Source organism: Eulemur rufifrons, chromosome 8, assembly GCF_041146395.1.
Source record: "Eulemur rufifrons isolate Redbay chromosome 8, OSU_ERuf_1, whole genome shotgun sequence".
NCBI classification, from domain to species: domain Eukaryota; kingdom Metazoa; phylum Chordata; class Mammalia; order Primates; family Lemuridae; genus Eulemur; species Eulemur rufifrons.
The window spans coordinates 94,704,085-94,720,308 of NC_090990.1; the positions used below are offsets into that span (position 1 = coordinate 94,704,085).

General features: G+C 43.4%; 1 protein-coding gene across 8 annotated transcripts; it reads right to left on the reverse strand.

Annotated features, from left to right (window-relative positions):
• Positions 1-7,406: 7,406 nt before the first annotated feature.
• FCRLA (Fc receptor like A) lies at positions 7,407-14,283 on the reverse strand. 8 transcript variants are annotated; one of them, XM_069478433.1, is made up of 6 exons: positions 14,190-14,268; positions 10,997-11,011; positions 10,564-10,716; positions 9,997-10,263; positions 8,878-9,162; positions 7,407-7,749 (listed from the first exon to the last, which is right to left on the reverse strand). In XM_069478433.1, the coding sequence occupies exons 1-6, from the start codon at positions 14,266-14,268 to the stop codon at positions 7,451-7,453; spliced, it is 1,098 nt and encodes a 365-aa protein (XP_069334534.1). In that variant the 3' UTR covers positions 7,407-7,450. The 8 variants fall into 8 exon arrangements, with proteins under 8 accessions (XP_069334534.1, XP_069334541.1, XP_069334535.1 ...); XM_069478440.1 differs by lacking the exon at positions 10,997-11,011 and having other exon boundaries at positions 14,190-14,283; XM_069478434.1 differs by lacking the exons at positions 9,997-10,263; positions 10,997-11,011.
• Positions 14,284-16,224: the final 1,941 nt, after the last annotated feature.

The following is a 16,224-nucleotide window of genomic DNA, read 5'->3' on the forward strand; positions in this document are numbered from 1 at the left end:
ACAGAAAAAATAATTTTATGCTTCGTATGGAACCAGAGAAGACCCTGTATAACAAAAGGAATCCTAGGCAAAAAGAATAAAATGGGAGGCATCAATTTACCAGACTTCAAACTATACTGCAAGACTATAGTAATTAAAACAGTATGGTACTGGCACAAGAACAGGGACACAGACTTATGGAACAGAACTGAGAACCCAGATATAAAACCAGCCTCATATAGCCATCTAATCTTTGACAAAGCAGATAAAAACATACACTGGGGAAAAGAATCCTTGTTCAATAAACGGTGCTGGGAGAACTGGATAGCCACATGTAGAAGACTGAAACAGAATCCACACCTTTCACCTCTCACAAAAATCAACTCATGATGGATAACAGACTTAAACCTAAGACATGAAACTATAAGAGTTCTAGAGGAAAACGTTGGAAATACTCTTCTAGACATTGGCCTAGGCAAAGAATTTATGAAGAAGACCCCAAAGGCAGTCACAGCAACAATAAAAATAAATAAATGGGACCTGATCAAATTAAAAAGCTTCTGCACAGCTTTTTAGAAGAAACTATCACAAGAGCAAACAGACAACCTACAGAATGGGAAAAAATATTCACATGCTACACATCCAATAAAGGGCTGATAACTAGAATCTATTTAGAACTCAGGAAAATCAGCAACAAAAAAATCAAACAACCCTATCAAAAAGTGGGCAAAGGACATGAACAGAAACTTTTCTAAAGAAGACAGAATAACGGCCAACAAACATATGAAAAAATGCTCAACATCTCTAATCATCAGGGAAATGCAAATCAAAACCACTATGAGATATCACTTATCTCCAGTGAGAATGGCCTTTATCAAAAAGTCCCAAAACAATAAATGTTGGCATGGATGTGGAGAGTATAGGAACACTCTTACACTGCTGGTGGGACTGCAAACTAGTGCAACCTCTGTGGAAAGCAATATGGAGATACCTTAAAGAAACACAAGTAGATCTACTATTTGATCCAGCAATCCTATTACTGGACATATAACCAAAAGAACAAAAGACATTTTATAAAAAGACATCTACACTCAAATGTTTATAGTAGCACAATTCACAATTGCAAAGATGTGGAAACAACCCAAGTGCCCATCAATACATGAGTGGATTAATAAAATGTGGCATATGTATACCATGGAGTACTATTCAGCTATAAAAAAGAATGGTGATATAGCACCTTTTGTATTTTCCTGGATAGAGCTGGAACCCATTCTACTAAGTGAAGTATCCCAAGAATGGAAAAATAAGCACCACATGTACTCACCATCAAATTGGTTTCACTGATCATCACCTAAGAGCACATTCAGAAATAACATTAAGCAGGTGTCAGGCAGATGTGGGGGGGAGGGGAGGGGTGTATACATACAAAATGAGTGCGGTGCTCACCGTCTGGAGGATGGACACACTTGAAGCTCTGACTTGGGGGGAGAGGGGCGCAAGGGCAATATACGTAACCTAAACATTTGTACCCCCATCATAAGCTGAAATTAAAAAAAAATTTTTTTAAAAGAAAAAAAAATTCTTCCCCTCGTGCCCTTACTTGCATCATCCCACCTCTGAAATGTCCTTCCTTCTCCTTTTCAGTTCTCCAGGTCCTACATGTTTTCCAATGCTCCACCCACGTATTATCTTCTTCACGAAACTTATCTAATCACACCAGTCAGCAGGGAGTGATCTTTTCCCTGAGTTCCTGACTTATTCATCATCATCTCTACTTCCAAATGCATAGCTGGTAGTACAATATCCTACCTATAGAGTTTGGTATTTGATATGTTCTAAAACAAATTAACACGGTAACTATTAACAAGCACCCACTTAAGAGTTTTGAGGGAACTCAAAAATGCATTTGGGCAACTACAGCCTAAGTTGTGAAATCTCCTATTACAGACAGCTTATCTGCTTGATCACTGGAAGATTGAAAATATGAACATTCTTCAAAAAAGAGCCTTGGATAGGACATCAGAATTTAAGGCTAATAGGTCTTCATTCCTTATTGGGCTCACTAGAAAAACACTGAAGTTTCACACAAAAGTAATATATCAAGATAATGAATATACAGTAGTATTCTCAATCTCAGCACTCTGAACTTTCAGGCTGAGGACCCATTTTTCCTCAGTTCTGGAAAATTCATAGCCTTTAACTCTGAATATTGCTTCTCTGACATTCCATGTATTCTCAACTTTTGGAACTCCTATTACAGTATGTCCACCACTATGTATATCTGCCTGTGAGTAATTATTTATTGAGATCAATGATGGGGTCATGAATTCCATGGATGCAGCCTGTGGGCCCGTGTAAGGTTATCTATTACCTTGAGAACTTTATGTTCTAAGGAAGATAATATATACATAAAATATCAGCCAAAAACTTTTGAAAAATGTTGGATTCTCTCAATCTATTTTCCACATCTCTTAAATTTATTCTTATATTTTCAACCTGTTATTTCTCTGCATTGCATTTTGGGTGGATTTCTCAGCATATTTCTCCAATCTACAATTCTCTCTTTGATAGTGTTCAATCTAGAGTTTATATTATCTACTGAGTTTTTATTTTATTTTCAGGTTTTTGTGTTTTTTTTTTTTTTTTACTTCTAGGATTTTTGAATTGCTTCTTTTTCCTATCTTCCTGTACTTGTTTCAGTCCTGCCTGTTTTTATTTCAAAAGCTTTTATTCTTTTTTATGGATGTTATTTCTTCATTTCTTTGAGGTGGGTTTTTTTGGTTTTTTTGGTTTTTTGGTTTTTTTTTTTGACAGAGTCTTGCTCTGTTGCCCAGGCTCAGAGTACCATGGCGTCAGGCTAGCTCACAGCAACCTGAAACTCCTGGGCTCAAGCAATCCTCCCGTCTCAGCTTCCCGAGTAGCTGGGACTACAAGTATGTGCCACCATGCCCAGCTAATTTTTTCTATATATTTTTAGTTATCTGGCTCATTTCTTTCTATTTTTAGTAGAGACGGGGGTCTCACTCTTGCTCGGGCTGGTCTTGAACTCCTGACCTTGAGTGATCCTCCCACCTCGGCCTCCCTGAGTGCCAGGATTACAGGCGTGAGCCACCACCATGCCCAGCCCTAGGAGCAGTCTTTAATAGGTTGGTATGGTTACCAATATAAAGGAAATGTAAAGGAAAAGATACTAAATACTGATACAATAAGGGAAAGAACTTCTGCACATTGTAGGTAATAAACATGGCTTCTATTACCTCTAGAAGGTAAATACAGAAAACTTAAAGGGACTTAAAGATGATTTAGAAAAATGTGTGTGAGTATATGTGTGTATTTTTTTCTTTTTTGTGTGGCATGGTGGCCCATGCCTGTAATCCCACTCACTATTCCAGAAGCTGAGGCAGGGTGATCACTTGAGACCAGGAGTTTAAGGTTGTAGCGTGCTGTGGTTGTACCACAGCTCTCCAGCCTGGGTGACACAGGGAGACCCAATCACCAAGACAAAAAAAATATTTTTAAAGTGAGAAAAAGTACTTAAATGTATGTATGTATATATTTATTCATTTATTTTAAAGGAGCTCTAAGTGCCTATCAGAGAAGCTAAAAAAATTATTAGTAACTTATATCTACCTATGTACTCTTCTCTATCAGCACCCCCAGTCAGCCCCTTAGAGGTAACAACTATCCTGATATCAGTATTTCCATTTCTGTGCCTTTAAAAAAAAGTTTTATCATATGTATGTGTGAATGCCTAAACAATATATTCTTTTGTTTTACTTGTTTTTAAACATTGTATAATGCTATGCAATATCTTCTGAGACTTGCTTTTTTCACTCAATATTATATTTCTGATTTCTTTTTATATTGCTGCTTTGTAGCTATGGATCATTCATTTTTACTGTTACATAATATTCCATTCTGTGAAAATGTGAAAATAGCACAATTTATCCATTTTTAGGCTGATAGACATCTGAGTTGACTTCAAATTTTTGCTTTTACAGACATTGCCACTGTAAACATTATTATACCTGTCTTCTAATATACATGTACTAAAATTTCTGTCTTGGGTCTATATATGTAGGCATTGAATTCTGAGTTATAGGCTATGCAAGTTGAGTATTCAACTTTATAACATAATGGATGTGTGTAACACAATAAGAAATGTATATTTGGTCTCTGCCCCTGGTTCCTGACACAGAGCTACTAAAACCCTGGCAATTTCCTGAGAGAGAGAGGAGGGAGGAACATCTTTTGTTATTTATAATAAACTCCTTCAACCAAACTCTTAGAAAAACATGGCTGATTGCCAGAAGAACCAATCCTGTAATTAGAGGGTTGGTACTTTCAGCCCCACACCCTGACCTCCTAGAGGAGAGAGGGGCTGGAGTTTGAGTCAATCACCAATGGCTAACAATTTAATCAATCATGCCTATGTAATGAAGCCTCCATAAAAACCCTAAATGATGGAGTTCAAAGAGCTTCCGGGTCAGTGAACACGTGGAGACATTGGGAAGGTGGTGTGCCCAGAGAGGGCATGAAAACTCCGTGCCCTTTCCTACATATCATCTTATGCATATTGTCCATTGGCTGTTAAGTAAACTGTTTTCCTGAGTTCTGTGAGTCATTCTAGCAACGTGTTGAACCCAAGATAGGGTTGTGGGAAGCCCTGATTTATAGCTGGTTGGTCACAAGTGCCAGAAGCCTGGGACTTGCAGTTGGCTTCTGAAATGATAACAGTCATGTGGGACTGACCCCTTAACTTGTGGGGTCTGTGCTAACTCTGGGTAGTTAGAGTCATCATTGACATATAGTAGAACATCCAATTGTTTTCTGCCGAGAATTGCTTTGGTGGAAAACCCACATATTTGGTGTCAGAAGTGTCATGAGTAGAAAACAGTTTTTCCTTTGATGTGCTTGCTATCTAAAGTTAATTTCTGAGACATCAAGCATAGCTGCATCGGGACATCTGCTGATTACAGAATTCTATACCGTACAGGCCATAAACCAGATCCAATGTAACAACCCCTCTTCCCCGCCCTCTCTCCCAACCTCTCCCAGCTAGACAGAAGGAAATAACTAAATGCTTTCTCTCTCTCTCTCTCTCTCTCTCTCTCTGTCTCTCTCTCTCAGTTCTGTTCTTGCTGTCCTCATTCCTGATGATGGGAAACCCTCCCTCTGAGGCTTCTAAGTCCTTGGCGTAGGCTGGGTCCCTTGGACAGAGTCAGGAGATTTTGCTGATGCCAAGCACAGCACTTGCCCTTTAAGATACAGCTTCATTCCCATCTTCTTCAAGATGCTTTCCCTTATTTTGCTGCCCCAACTCAATTCAAATAAACAAAATTTACTGGGGGCTTATATATGCCTCATTGAAGTAGACACCAATGAGACAATGTGGAACAAAGAGTTCAAGGAATACTCTCAAGGAGCTCACACTCCAGTAAATCGAAATAAGATAATAAAAAAATTAAAATACAGTATGATGACAGAGGTGCACACATACACATGGATGAGGAGTACAGAGGTGACATTTATCTCAGCCAGCTGCATCCATTTTTTTCTTCCCTGATCTCTGATAGCTTTTACCATCTTCAAAGGAATTCCCTATTTAGCAGGAGCTTGCAAGATGCATTCATGAAAATGGAAGCATTAACTGAAATCAACTCCATGTAGGATGGCTATAATGCATCTTTGTAGACACATGGTACATTGGCAATTGAATTTCCATTTTTTCAAATCCACCAAAGTCATGACATACCTCTGGTCATTTCTTGCAACTCCCATTCATACAATTGTTAATCGGTCATCTCAGGTTGTGGTGATATATACAGACCTCTATCAATTCCCATCTGCCTCCTGATTCTTCCCCTTGAAGGCGCTAGGAACCACCATAAAACTCTCCTTTCACCATCAGCACAATTCTATTTCCTTGTGGCATGTGTGATCATGTACATATCTTTTGTTAAACACTGTGGGTCAAAATAGCACAGAGTAAATGGCACAAAGAAAGGCCACAGTGGAGAACATCACACCATGTAATTCAACATAACATGCTAGAACACCCATTGGCTGAGGTCATTATAAAGTGCTGTGCTAACTCACTGACCTAAGCAGAGTCTGCCAGGCTGGCTCTCATTGGCTGAGAATGTACAGTAGCAGGCCAAGCACAGAAAAAATTATTAATAGGAAATTAAAATAGAGTCATATATGTTATTAAGGAAAAATATTTCAGACACAAATGGATTAAAACAAATATTTGCTGTTCTGGCAATATTATATTTAATCACATATTTCTAAGCTCAGTAAGATCTTGTGGGAAATTTTTATATACCCTGCTTTACTTGTGTTTTGGGTAGAGGTATTACTGCCCCTCCATCCCAAAATCAAAGCCCTCTGTAGATAGAGACACTGTCTTATGGGTATTCTTAACACAGCATAAACTCAGACATGTAGGAGAGACCAACTGCCTTAGTCTGTTTAGGCTCTATAACAAAATACCATAAACAGAGTAGATTATAAACAGTAGAAATTTATTTCTCATAGATCTAGAGGCTGGAAAGTTCAAGATCAAGATGCCAGCATATTTAGTGTCTGGTGAGGTCTTGCTTTCTGGTTCATAAATGGCACCTTCTTGCTGTGTCCTCATATGGTGGGAAGGTGAGTTAGCTCATTGGGGCTTTTTTTAGTATATACATATTTATATAATGGCAGTAATCCCAATCACAAGGGATTGTGATTGATCTAATCACACCCTAAAGGTCCACTTCCTAGTATCATCACTGTGGGGATTAGGATTTCATATGTATTTGGGGGGTACACAAACATTCAGACCATGGCACCAACTAAATACTAGCATGTAAATAAGACTTTCTGCATGAGGCTGGAAGGAGATGATAATTAAAAAGGGCAAAGGCTCACCCAGAGTCCAACACCCATGGTTTCATTAGGCTAAGATTTCTCATTCTCAGCACCACTGACATTTTGGGCCAGATAAACTTTTGTTGTGGGGTATGTCCCATGCATTATATGACGTTTAACAGCATCCCTGGCTTCTGCTTACTAGATGCCAGTAGCACACACATCCCCATCCCCAGTATGATGACCAAAATGTCTCCAGATGTTGCCAAATGCCCCCTGTAGGGCAAAATTACCCCCACTTGAAACTGCTGCATTAAATTCACCTCCATTGCTTCTCTTTAAATCACCAGATTCTGGTCTGGACAACAGAAGGAAATTCCTGGTCTAGAGAGAGCAGACTTACATTGTCAGGTTGAAAGAGAATACACAATTGTAGCTAAACTCCAGGTATCACTTTATACAACTTATTTGACTCACTTATCTCCATTATTCTAACAAAACAGGGGTACAACTTGGAAAACTACTTATGCATATGTGCTGGCCCAGGAAGATAAAAAATAGAAAGAATTGGATTTATTGAGGTGGTTGAGCAATATTGTGGGTGAATTGTTTACTTCTATTTGGCAGGAGCCTCTGTGGTCCCAGGCTTCCGATGGCCAGACAATTCCCTCAGCTCCATGACCAGGTGGCCCAGGAGAGCTCTCACATCCTGCATGTGTTTGAGAAGAATGCCCATCTGGTGATGCAGGTGGGGGTCTAGCACCCCCTGAGGAGAAGAGAAGCCTGGATCCTCAGAAGAAGGAGTGGACAGCAGAGGCGGCGGCCCAGGGGTCTCTGTAGTTGAAGTAGTTCCTGGAGCAGCTGATTTCTGCAGAGCTGGATTCAAGGTGGAAGATGTGGCAGAGCTGGCAGGACCTGGATTATGGGGCAGAAGGCATACACGAGAGTGAAACCTGACTCTGGCCCTACCTTCATATCCCTGGTCAATCTTATTCTCTGAAAGTGACTGTGGGGCCCAATGGCAAAAGAGCCTTGAGGACTCAAGAATCACTCCTGATCCAAATTTTAATCAGAAGCTTTCCTACCTCTACTTGAAAATATTCAGCAATGAGACCTCACCCTTAGACAGCTATGACTATGAGCCAGTTCCTCCTTTATCAAGACAGAATCTAATTTCCTAAAGCGCACATGATAACTGGGTCTAGCTCAAGTTCCTTATTGTATATGACATTAGTCTAATTCCTCGTCATTGTGCCAGTCTTCAGCTTTTTGAGGACATCTCTGCTGGCCCCCTGAATCACCTCCTCCTCAGGATGAGCATCTCTAGTCCCTTCCATGACTATTATTATTATTTGAGACAGGGTTTCACTCTGTTGCCCTGTGTAGAGTACAGAAGCATCATTATAGCTCACTGCGACCTCAAACTCCTGGGTTCAAGTGATCCTCCTGCCTCAGCCTCCCAAGTAGCTGGGACAATAGGCATGCACCATTACACCCAGCTAATTTTTCTATTTTGAGAGACAGGGTCTCACTCTTGCTCAGGCTGGTCTCGAACTCCTGACCTCAAGCAATCCTCCTACCTTGGCCTCCCAGAATGCTGGGATTATAGGTGTGAGCCACCACGCCTGGCCCCTTCCATTGTTTTTCATATGACATGGGTTCAAGTTCCCTCACCACCCTGGACACCTCCTCTGGGAGTATTTCAGGTCAAGTGCAGCCTTCTTAATGGTGGCTCCCATAGTTGCACATAGACTCCAGACCACCTCACCCTCATTCTAGATATTATATTCCTACAAATGCCCAGAGATGATGTAGGGATGCTGAGATCAATGGGGCAGCAAGTGTGGAGCTGGCTCAGGTCCCTGTCTGGGGGAGGAGTTCTCTGTTTGTGCTCTCTTCCATCATTAGGGACTCTCACTTGTTGTTCCTGCCTCCTCAATGTCCCTTCTTAACCTGCCCACACTGAACCCCAGCTGATCGGCCCCATTCATCCTGTCCCCCTTTTCACACAAACACCAAACAGACACATATGTACTAACTTACCCAGCACCCTGATCTCTAGCTGAGGGCTCTGTTTCCAAACTTGATTGTCCTCAGTGGCTGCCTCACACCAGTATGATCCAGAGTGCTCTTCTGAAGCTGTGGGGATCTGGAATTCTGAGGAGAGGCCCCAGCTTCTCACTGTCCTTCCATCCTTGTAGAAGGAGAAGAGGAGGCGGGCAGCTGACCTCTGCAGGGTCAGCTTTGTCTGACAGCTCAGGGTCACTGGGCCTCCCCCTTGGGGCTCAGCTGATGGTATGGCTCTGAGAACTGGGGCTAGAAATAGTTCTAGGGGAAAGATAGATAAGAAAGAAGTACTCAGCCATCCTACATTCAGACAGACACATGAGAGGCAATCTGAGAGGCCCCCAGTCACACTTCCTCTCCCATGTTTCCATCAGGAATGGGCTCTCTTAGAAAAGTTCCACCTGAAACTTTCAAGTTCTCTCTCTCTCTCTCCAAGTAGACAGGACTGGAAAAGGTCCAGCAATAGGCAAATCTGACAATAATCTAAACACCAATCACTGAACCCAGGGAAGCATAGATCTGGGTTATAGGAAACATGCTGGACTTGGAGCAGGGCTGAATGACTTGAAAAGGCAATGTTGGCTGGGCGCGGTGGCTCACGCCTGTAATCCTAACACTCTGGGAGGCCGAGGCAGGCGGATGGTTTGAGCTCAGGAGTTCGAGACCAGCCTGAGCAAGAGAAAGACCCTGTCTCTACTAAAACTAGAAATTATATGGACAGCTAAAAATATATATAGAAAAAATTAGCTGGGCATGGTGGCTCATGCCTATAGTCCCAGCTACTTGGGAGGCTGAGGCAGGAGGATTGCTTAAGCCCAGGAGTTTGAGGTTGCTGTCAGCTAGGCTGACGCCACAGCACTCTAGCCCATGCAACAGAGTGAGACTCTGTCTCAAAAAAATAAAAAAAGAAAAGAAAAGAAAAGAAAAGGCAATGTTGAGATCTCATCCCTCCTGAAACCCTGCTTGGGCATTTGCCAGCAACATTCTCCTTAAGGCTTCAATGTTCTTCCACCTCCAGGCCAAAGAAAGAAAATTTGGGGATCCCTGTCTCTCCCCACCCTCCTCTGCCATGACAACACTGCTTCTAGCTCTCACCTTGGACTGTGATAGCCACACTGGATGCTGTTTCGGGGCTCCCAGGACCAGGGCTCCTGAAGATGGCACTGCAGTGGTAGTGCCCACTGTCTGCCTGTTGCACCACAGTGATGGACAATTCTCTGTTAGGTCCGGGGGGACCCAGGGCTGACCCATCTCGGTAGAAGGTGACCTGAGTCAGTGGCCAGTCTTGCCAGGCCTGGCAGCGCAGAACCAAGGAGTCCCCTTCAAATATTGGCATAGCTGGGCCTTGGATGATCAGCCAGTCTGTGGCCCAGAGAAAGAACTCAGTGTCACCCACGGCCTCCCTTGGGAGCTCCCCCAATTATGCCTACAGCAGACTCCCCTACACTTTCTCTCAGGTTCCAGGTAACTTTCATCCCTGGTTGGGAGTGTGAAACAACTTCTCTAGGGCCCAGGACTAAGGGCACCCTGGTTGCTGTGGGCTGAAGATTGGGAAGAAAGTACCTCATCCCATGGCCAGTTTCCTGGGAGCACCTTCCCGAGTGGGCTGTGGGGCTGACAGGAAGGGTCTGGGGCACTGATCAGGCCTGCCCAGGACCTCACCGTAGGACACAATCAGATGGAAGGGTTCACTGAAAGTGTAGCCCTTGAACTGGAAACCAGCTTCCCTTTGGCTGGTCAAGTCCTCATCGGTGTGGCAGCTGCTCTCCTCGGCGCTGACAGGTCCTTCACACTGCAGCGTCTCAAAACTGGCAACTGAAGAGGACATAGCCCAGGGAGAACCAAAAAATGATGCTGCAACTTGGAGAAAGAGGACAGAAAATCACCCTCCACAAGCATTCCTCCCTCTCCTTGGAAAATCATTCTTTTTAGAATGAGAATAGGAAGACACCAAAAGCTTTTTCTCCAAGAGATCCTTGTGAGTGTCTCAGAGGGACAGTTTTGACCTTGGTTCACAGGCGTCCAGGTGCTCTCAGTGAATGGACTGTAGTTTGGGGCAGAGAGAAGAGAGAGAGTGAAAGAATAGTAAACTCACCTGGATGACATCCAGCTGTGGTGCAGGAACCAGAGGCCAAAGACAATGGTGAGCCCCGAGTAGGTGGGCAGAGGACAGGAGGGAAAGGGAGACATCAGATTTGAACATTTATTGGGCACCAGACACTGCCAGCACGTTCATGCATTATCTTATTTAATCTTCACAAACTTTAGAGGTATGTGACTTTATTCTCATTTTACAAATCTTAGAGAAACAGCCTTAGAAAAGTAAAAAACTCAAGTTTTAAGAAGAGAGTAAGGAATGGAGCAAGAAAGTCAGGTGTGTCTGAGTCCAAAATCAGTGTTCTTTTTACTTCACTGTGCAGATGTGGTTTACTTCACTGTGCAGATGTGGTCTACTTCGAGCCTCAGACCTTCCTCAGGGACTTTCTCCTCATTCTCATTTTCCCAAAATTCACTTGGCTCTTCAGCCTTGAATACGTTTACCAAGAGTTTTCACCGCCTTGCTGTGTCTCTCCTCCTTCCTTGCTCCCCCTTGCAGGTCTTCACTTTTCAGCCATCTCTATCTTAATGCCCTCTGCCCTTGAACTTTCCCTAGCAATGGCAGAGCCCTTTCTCTGTCTTTCCCTCTACCCCTGACCTCCTACTCCCAGTTCCTACTGGGAACTGTGGAACAATTCTTTGCCTCCAGGTTGAAACTTGGAGTTGTAGATTCTCACTGCATCTCTCCAACCCATCTCTTACCTCCGTGGTTGCCCCAGGCAATCCCGCCTCTGTGACTGCTCCTTGTCCCCTAATCCCTCTCCCCATCTTCCAGCCACAGGCCATTCTCCTGTGCTCACTTCTTCACCCCGTCCTTTCCTGTCCCACTCACATTTGTTCTCTTCCTCACCCAACGGCCCAGTGCTCTTGACTTTGTAACGTCCTTTACCAAGGCCCCTCTCTACTTCCTATTTCTCATCATAGCAGGACCCGGTGCTTTCTCTCCATCCTCTCTCAGCTCCCTTTGCTACTCTGCTACCTCTTTTCAGTTCCTCCACTGTCACTCAACTGAACTCAGCCTCCTCTCCATTTTTCCTTTTTAAAAATAAAATCTTATTGGGCTACTTGGCACTTTCACTCAATAAACCTTATGTGGTAGATATCATTACTCTCACAATTATTACAAATGAGAAAACTGAATCAGAGATATAAAAAGTGACTTTCCAAAGTGACATAGAGCTGGTAAATAGAGGAGGAGCTTGAAACCAGACTATCTGATTCCAAGTCTGCAGTTCTTGCCACAAAACAAAATCCAAAAAACATTGTCCCTACCCAATTTATTCAGTTTAATGCAAGACACTGGTAGATGAAGATATTTCAGCACGAGTAGGAAAATAATAATAAAAAGGTGTCACAGACAGCCACTGAAGCAAAAAAGAGGGTTCAAGGTAAGCTTCCTGGAGAAGATGCCAACTGAGCTGAGTCTTCAGGGATGCCTAGAAGTTTGTATGGGGGAGGGGAAGAGGGAGCCATGGAGGGAGCTCATTTCAGGTGGAAACAGTAGCATAAGCAAAGTCTTGGAGACAGATAAGAGTCTGGTGTGTGAATGTGAAATACAAGCTGATTGGGATTTATTACAGCATAAATTGCAAGACTCAGAGGGTGGGAGTAGAGGCTGAAGAGGTTAATAGGTGCCAGGTTGTGGTGGGCCTTGTATGCCATGATAAGGAACTTGGGATGGTAAACTTGAATTTTAGAAATCACTGCAGCTGCAGAGTACAGAATTCATTTCAAGAACACAAGGCTGGGACAAGGGGATTATTAGTTAGAAAATTGTTGGACCAAGTCATAGATGATGAGGGCTTGTCCTAGGACCTTAGTGATGTTTCAGGGAAGGGGCTATTTCTAAGAACAATTTAGGAAGTAAAATTTGCCAAACTTGATGATTAATCAGCTGTAGAGAATGAAGAAGGAAGAGTCTGTGTTGTCTCTCAGGTTTCAGGCCTGGATGTTGGGATGGTTGTAGGTACCATTAGCTGAGATCAGAAATAGTGAAAGATGACTTAAAAGAGCTAGGAGCCAGGAGAATGGATGAGTTCACCTCTGGTCACATGGTGCTGAGATATCTGTGAGAGGTGCAGGTATATTATATTCTTGTGTGAAGCATGATATTTGAATGTGAAGCTCAAAAGCATGATTAGGGTTGGGGATATGATTTGGGACTCTATAAAGTTGCAGTGGCAAAAATTATACAGACAAATGAGCTTATGAAAAAGATTATGTAAAGAAAGATGAGTAGAAAAGCAAGGCTATAACTATAGAGAACACTAGTGTTTACAGGGAAGAGAAGAGAAGGGGCCAAGAGAAGTACATGTAATACAAAGAGAAAATGGTGCCGTGGAGGCCAGGGGAGTAGAGAATTCAAGAAAGAATAAGTGATCAACTGAGCACAGTACAGCAGAGAAGTCCAACAGGATAAGAACTAAGAAGTGTGCAATGACCAGTCAATGCAGGGGTCATTGAGCCCTAGGTGAAACCCATCTCAGTGGAAGCCAGACTGCAAGCAGTGAGGAGTGAGTGAGAAGTGAGGAAGTGGATATAGCAAGTGCAGACTACTCTTTCAAGAAACTTGTCTCAGAAATGAAAGGTAAGATTTGAGATTGCAGCTAGAGAAGGCATCATAGTCAGATGGGACTTTTAGGACAGAAAAGCCTTGATGATTTTTAAATTCAAAACAAGCCATTCAGGCCGGGCGCGGTGGCTCACGCCTGTAATCCTAGCACTCTGGGAGGCCGAGGTGGGCGGATTGTTTGAGCTCAGGAGTTCGAGACCAGCCTGAGCAAGAGCGAGACCCCACCTCTACTAAAAATACAAAGAAATTATATGGACAGCTAAAAATATATATAGAAAAAATTAGCCGGGCATGGTGGCGCATGCCTGTAGTCCCAGCTACTCGGGAGGCTGAGACAGGAGGATCGCTTGAGCTCAGGAGTTTGAGGTTGCTGTGAGCTAGGCTGACGCCACGGCACTCACTCTAGCCTGGGCAACAGAGTGAGACTCTGTCTCAAAAAAAAAAAAAAAAAAAGCCATTCAGTCCTACACACTAAATTCTCTTATACCTACCCTTCCTATCCCACCTGAACACTGCTTCTTTGTAGGGCCAAATTAGTCCACTTTTCTTTCTTTTGGGTCTTTTCCCCAAAGCCAGACATAGCTCCATTCCCACACCAATATTCGAACATTCTACTTACCCAGTAACATCTGGGCTGCCCAGAGCATAGTAGGGGAAAGGTGGAGGGCCCAGGCTGTGAGGACAGAGCCCAGCTTCATGTTGACTGTGTTTAGGTCTCCTGCAACCTCAACACTGATCTTCTTCAAAATGAAACCTCTCAAATTAGAAAAGAGGAAGTAAATCTAACTGTCTTATCTCCTCACATCTGAGGTCTATTTTCTTTGTCAAGTCTGTGATTGGCTTTCATCATTCAGATTTGGCCAGGTTAGCTCCGGTATCATCTGCATCCTTAGGGCTGTGAATGGCATGATAGCATTCTCAATTGCTCAAGAATTTCCTCACAGGGATCAGAGACCTTTCAAAGCACGTGACTGTCTGATAGCCAACTGGCCTTCACATGCCTGGGGAAAGTCAATGCAACAACCGTCCATTTCACTGGTAAAGCAATGGGGGACAGGAGGTGGCAGATGGCTTGAAGGCTATGTGGAATATCACTGGGGAATCAGTGGTGAGAATTCAAGTGTCCTGCCCCATCCTGCTCCATGGCTTACATGTCTATAGTGACTAAAATGTAGCAAGACAGAGGGGGAAGAAGATTGCCATGGCACCAAGTCAGATATTAGAATCTGTCCACCCAAAGCAAATTTGTCTACAAATTTGTACACAAATTTCCCTACAAATTTGTCTAGACTCATGTGTCAGCTCTCTGTCTCTGCAGCATGATTAAGACTGCTCATTCTCAGTAGAAATATGAGTATGAGGCAGGGAGAGTCCCCTGGGAAAGAGAAGAGGAAAAAAGAAAATCGATTTCCAGGGGAGTCAGCAGGCAACACAGGGCTCAGGCTCCTAGCCAAATCTCAAGCCACTGATCCTAAGGAAATTAGAGACAGGTGGCATCTGATAACTTGAGAAACCTTAGGAGACTCAGAAATAGGGGCGATGTAGAGGCTACAACATCTTCCTTCAGCTCCAGGTGGCCTTCTGGGAACCATTGTCCCTGACTCCGAATGTTTGCTGTTTGAGGATCCTCGGTGGCAGGGCAAATGCCTCTTTGCACAGTGATCACAGACTTCCCGCTTCTTCCATCATAACACCCTCCAGGCCTCCACCAGGTCCTTTGGAGATAAGAGGAGCCATCAGAAATGGAGGCAGGCAGTCCTGCTTGAAGACAGAGGGAGGGACAGCATGACCCTTCAGCTGTGCAAAAACCACAGATCAGAGCAGACGTATCAGCAATATAGGCATGAGAGAGTAGATGTTTCTCAGTCTAAAATAAGCATTGAGAATAAAATTTCCATTATTGTATGTTTTTATGCAGGTGGCCCCAGGGAATCCAAGAGTGGTTGCACAGGGGCGTTGGGGAGGCAGTGAGGCAGTAAGCCTTGCAGCTGATGTGATGTGAAAGACCCAGCAGCCTCAGAAGAGGAAGAAAAGTCTAGCCAGCCCTAACACAAATTAAATAAGTGAAGTGTGTTTAGATAGATCTCTATTCCTAAAACTCCATAAAACATAGAATCTCAGGGTTAGACAAGGGCTAAGAGGCTTCTAAACAAATCATAATCTTTCCCTGTTTATGCCATCCCTTCTCATTAACTGCCCTTACCATTGTCTTACCTGCAGAGAGACCCTGCCCTATACCATCTGTATCAGTTCTAATAGGACCCAACTCTCTCTCTCTCTCTCTCTCTTTTTCTTTTTTTTTTTTTCTGAGACAAGGTCTCACTCCCTTGCCACGTGGTCTAAAGTGCAGTGACGTCTTCATAGCTCACTGCAACCTCAAACTCCTGGGGTCAAGTGATCCTCCTGCCTCAGCCTCCCAAATAGCTGGGACTACAGGTGTGGGCAACCATTCCTGGCTAATTTTTTCTATTTTTGGTAAAGACGGGGTCTCGCTCTTGCTCAGGCTGGTCTCAAACTCCTGACCTCAAGTGATCCTCCCACCTGGGCCTCCCAGAGTGCTAGGATTACAGCCGTGAGCCACCATGCCTAGCTCCAACTCTCAATATGGAAAGCAAAAAGTCACCTGAAGATCTGGGATGAAGCTATGAAGTTCT

Bases quoted from the DNA above. Each gene is read 5' to 3' on its own strand.
- FCRLA (XM_069478433.1), bottom strand. From the start codon at position 14,268: ATGAAGCTGGGCTCTGTCCTCACAGCCTGGGCCCTCCACCTTTCCCCT. The intron at 10,264-10,563 runs GTGAGGTCCTGG...TCTGGGCCACAG, and splicing joins CCATCTGATTGTGTCCTACG to ACTGGCTGATCATCCAAGGC. The intron at 9,163-9,996 runs GTGAGAGCTAGA...TCTTTCCCCTAG, and splicing joins TGTGGCTATCACAGTCCAAG to AACTATTTCTAGCCCCAGTT.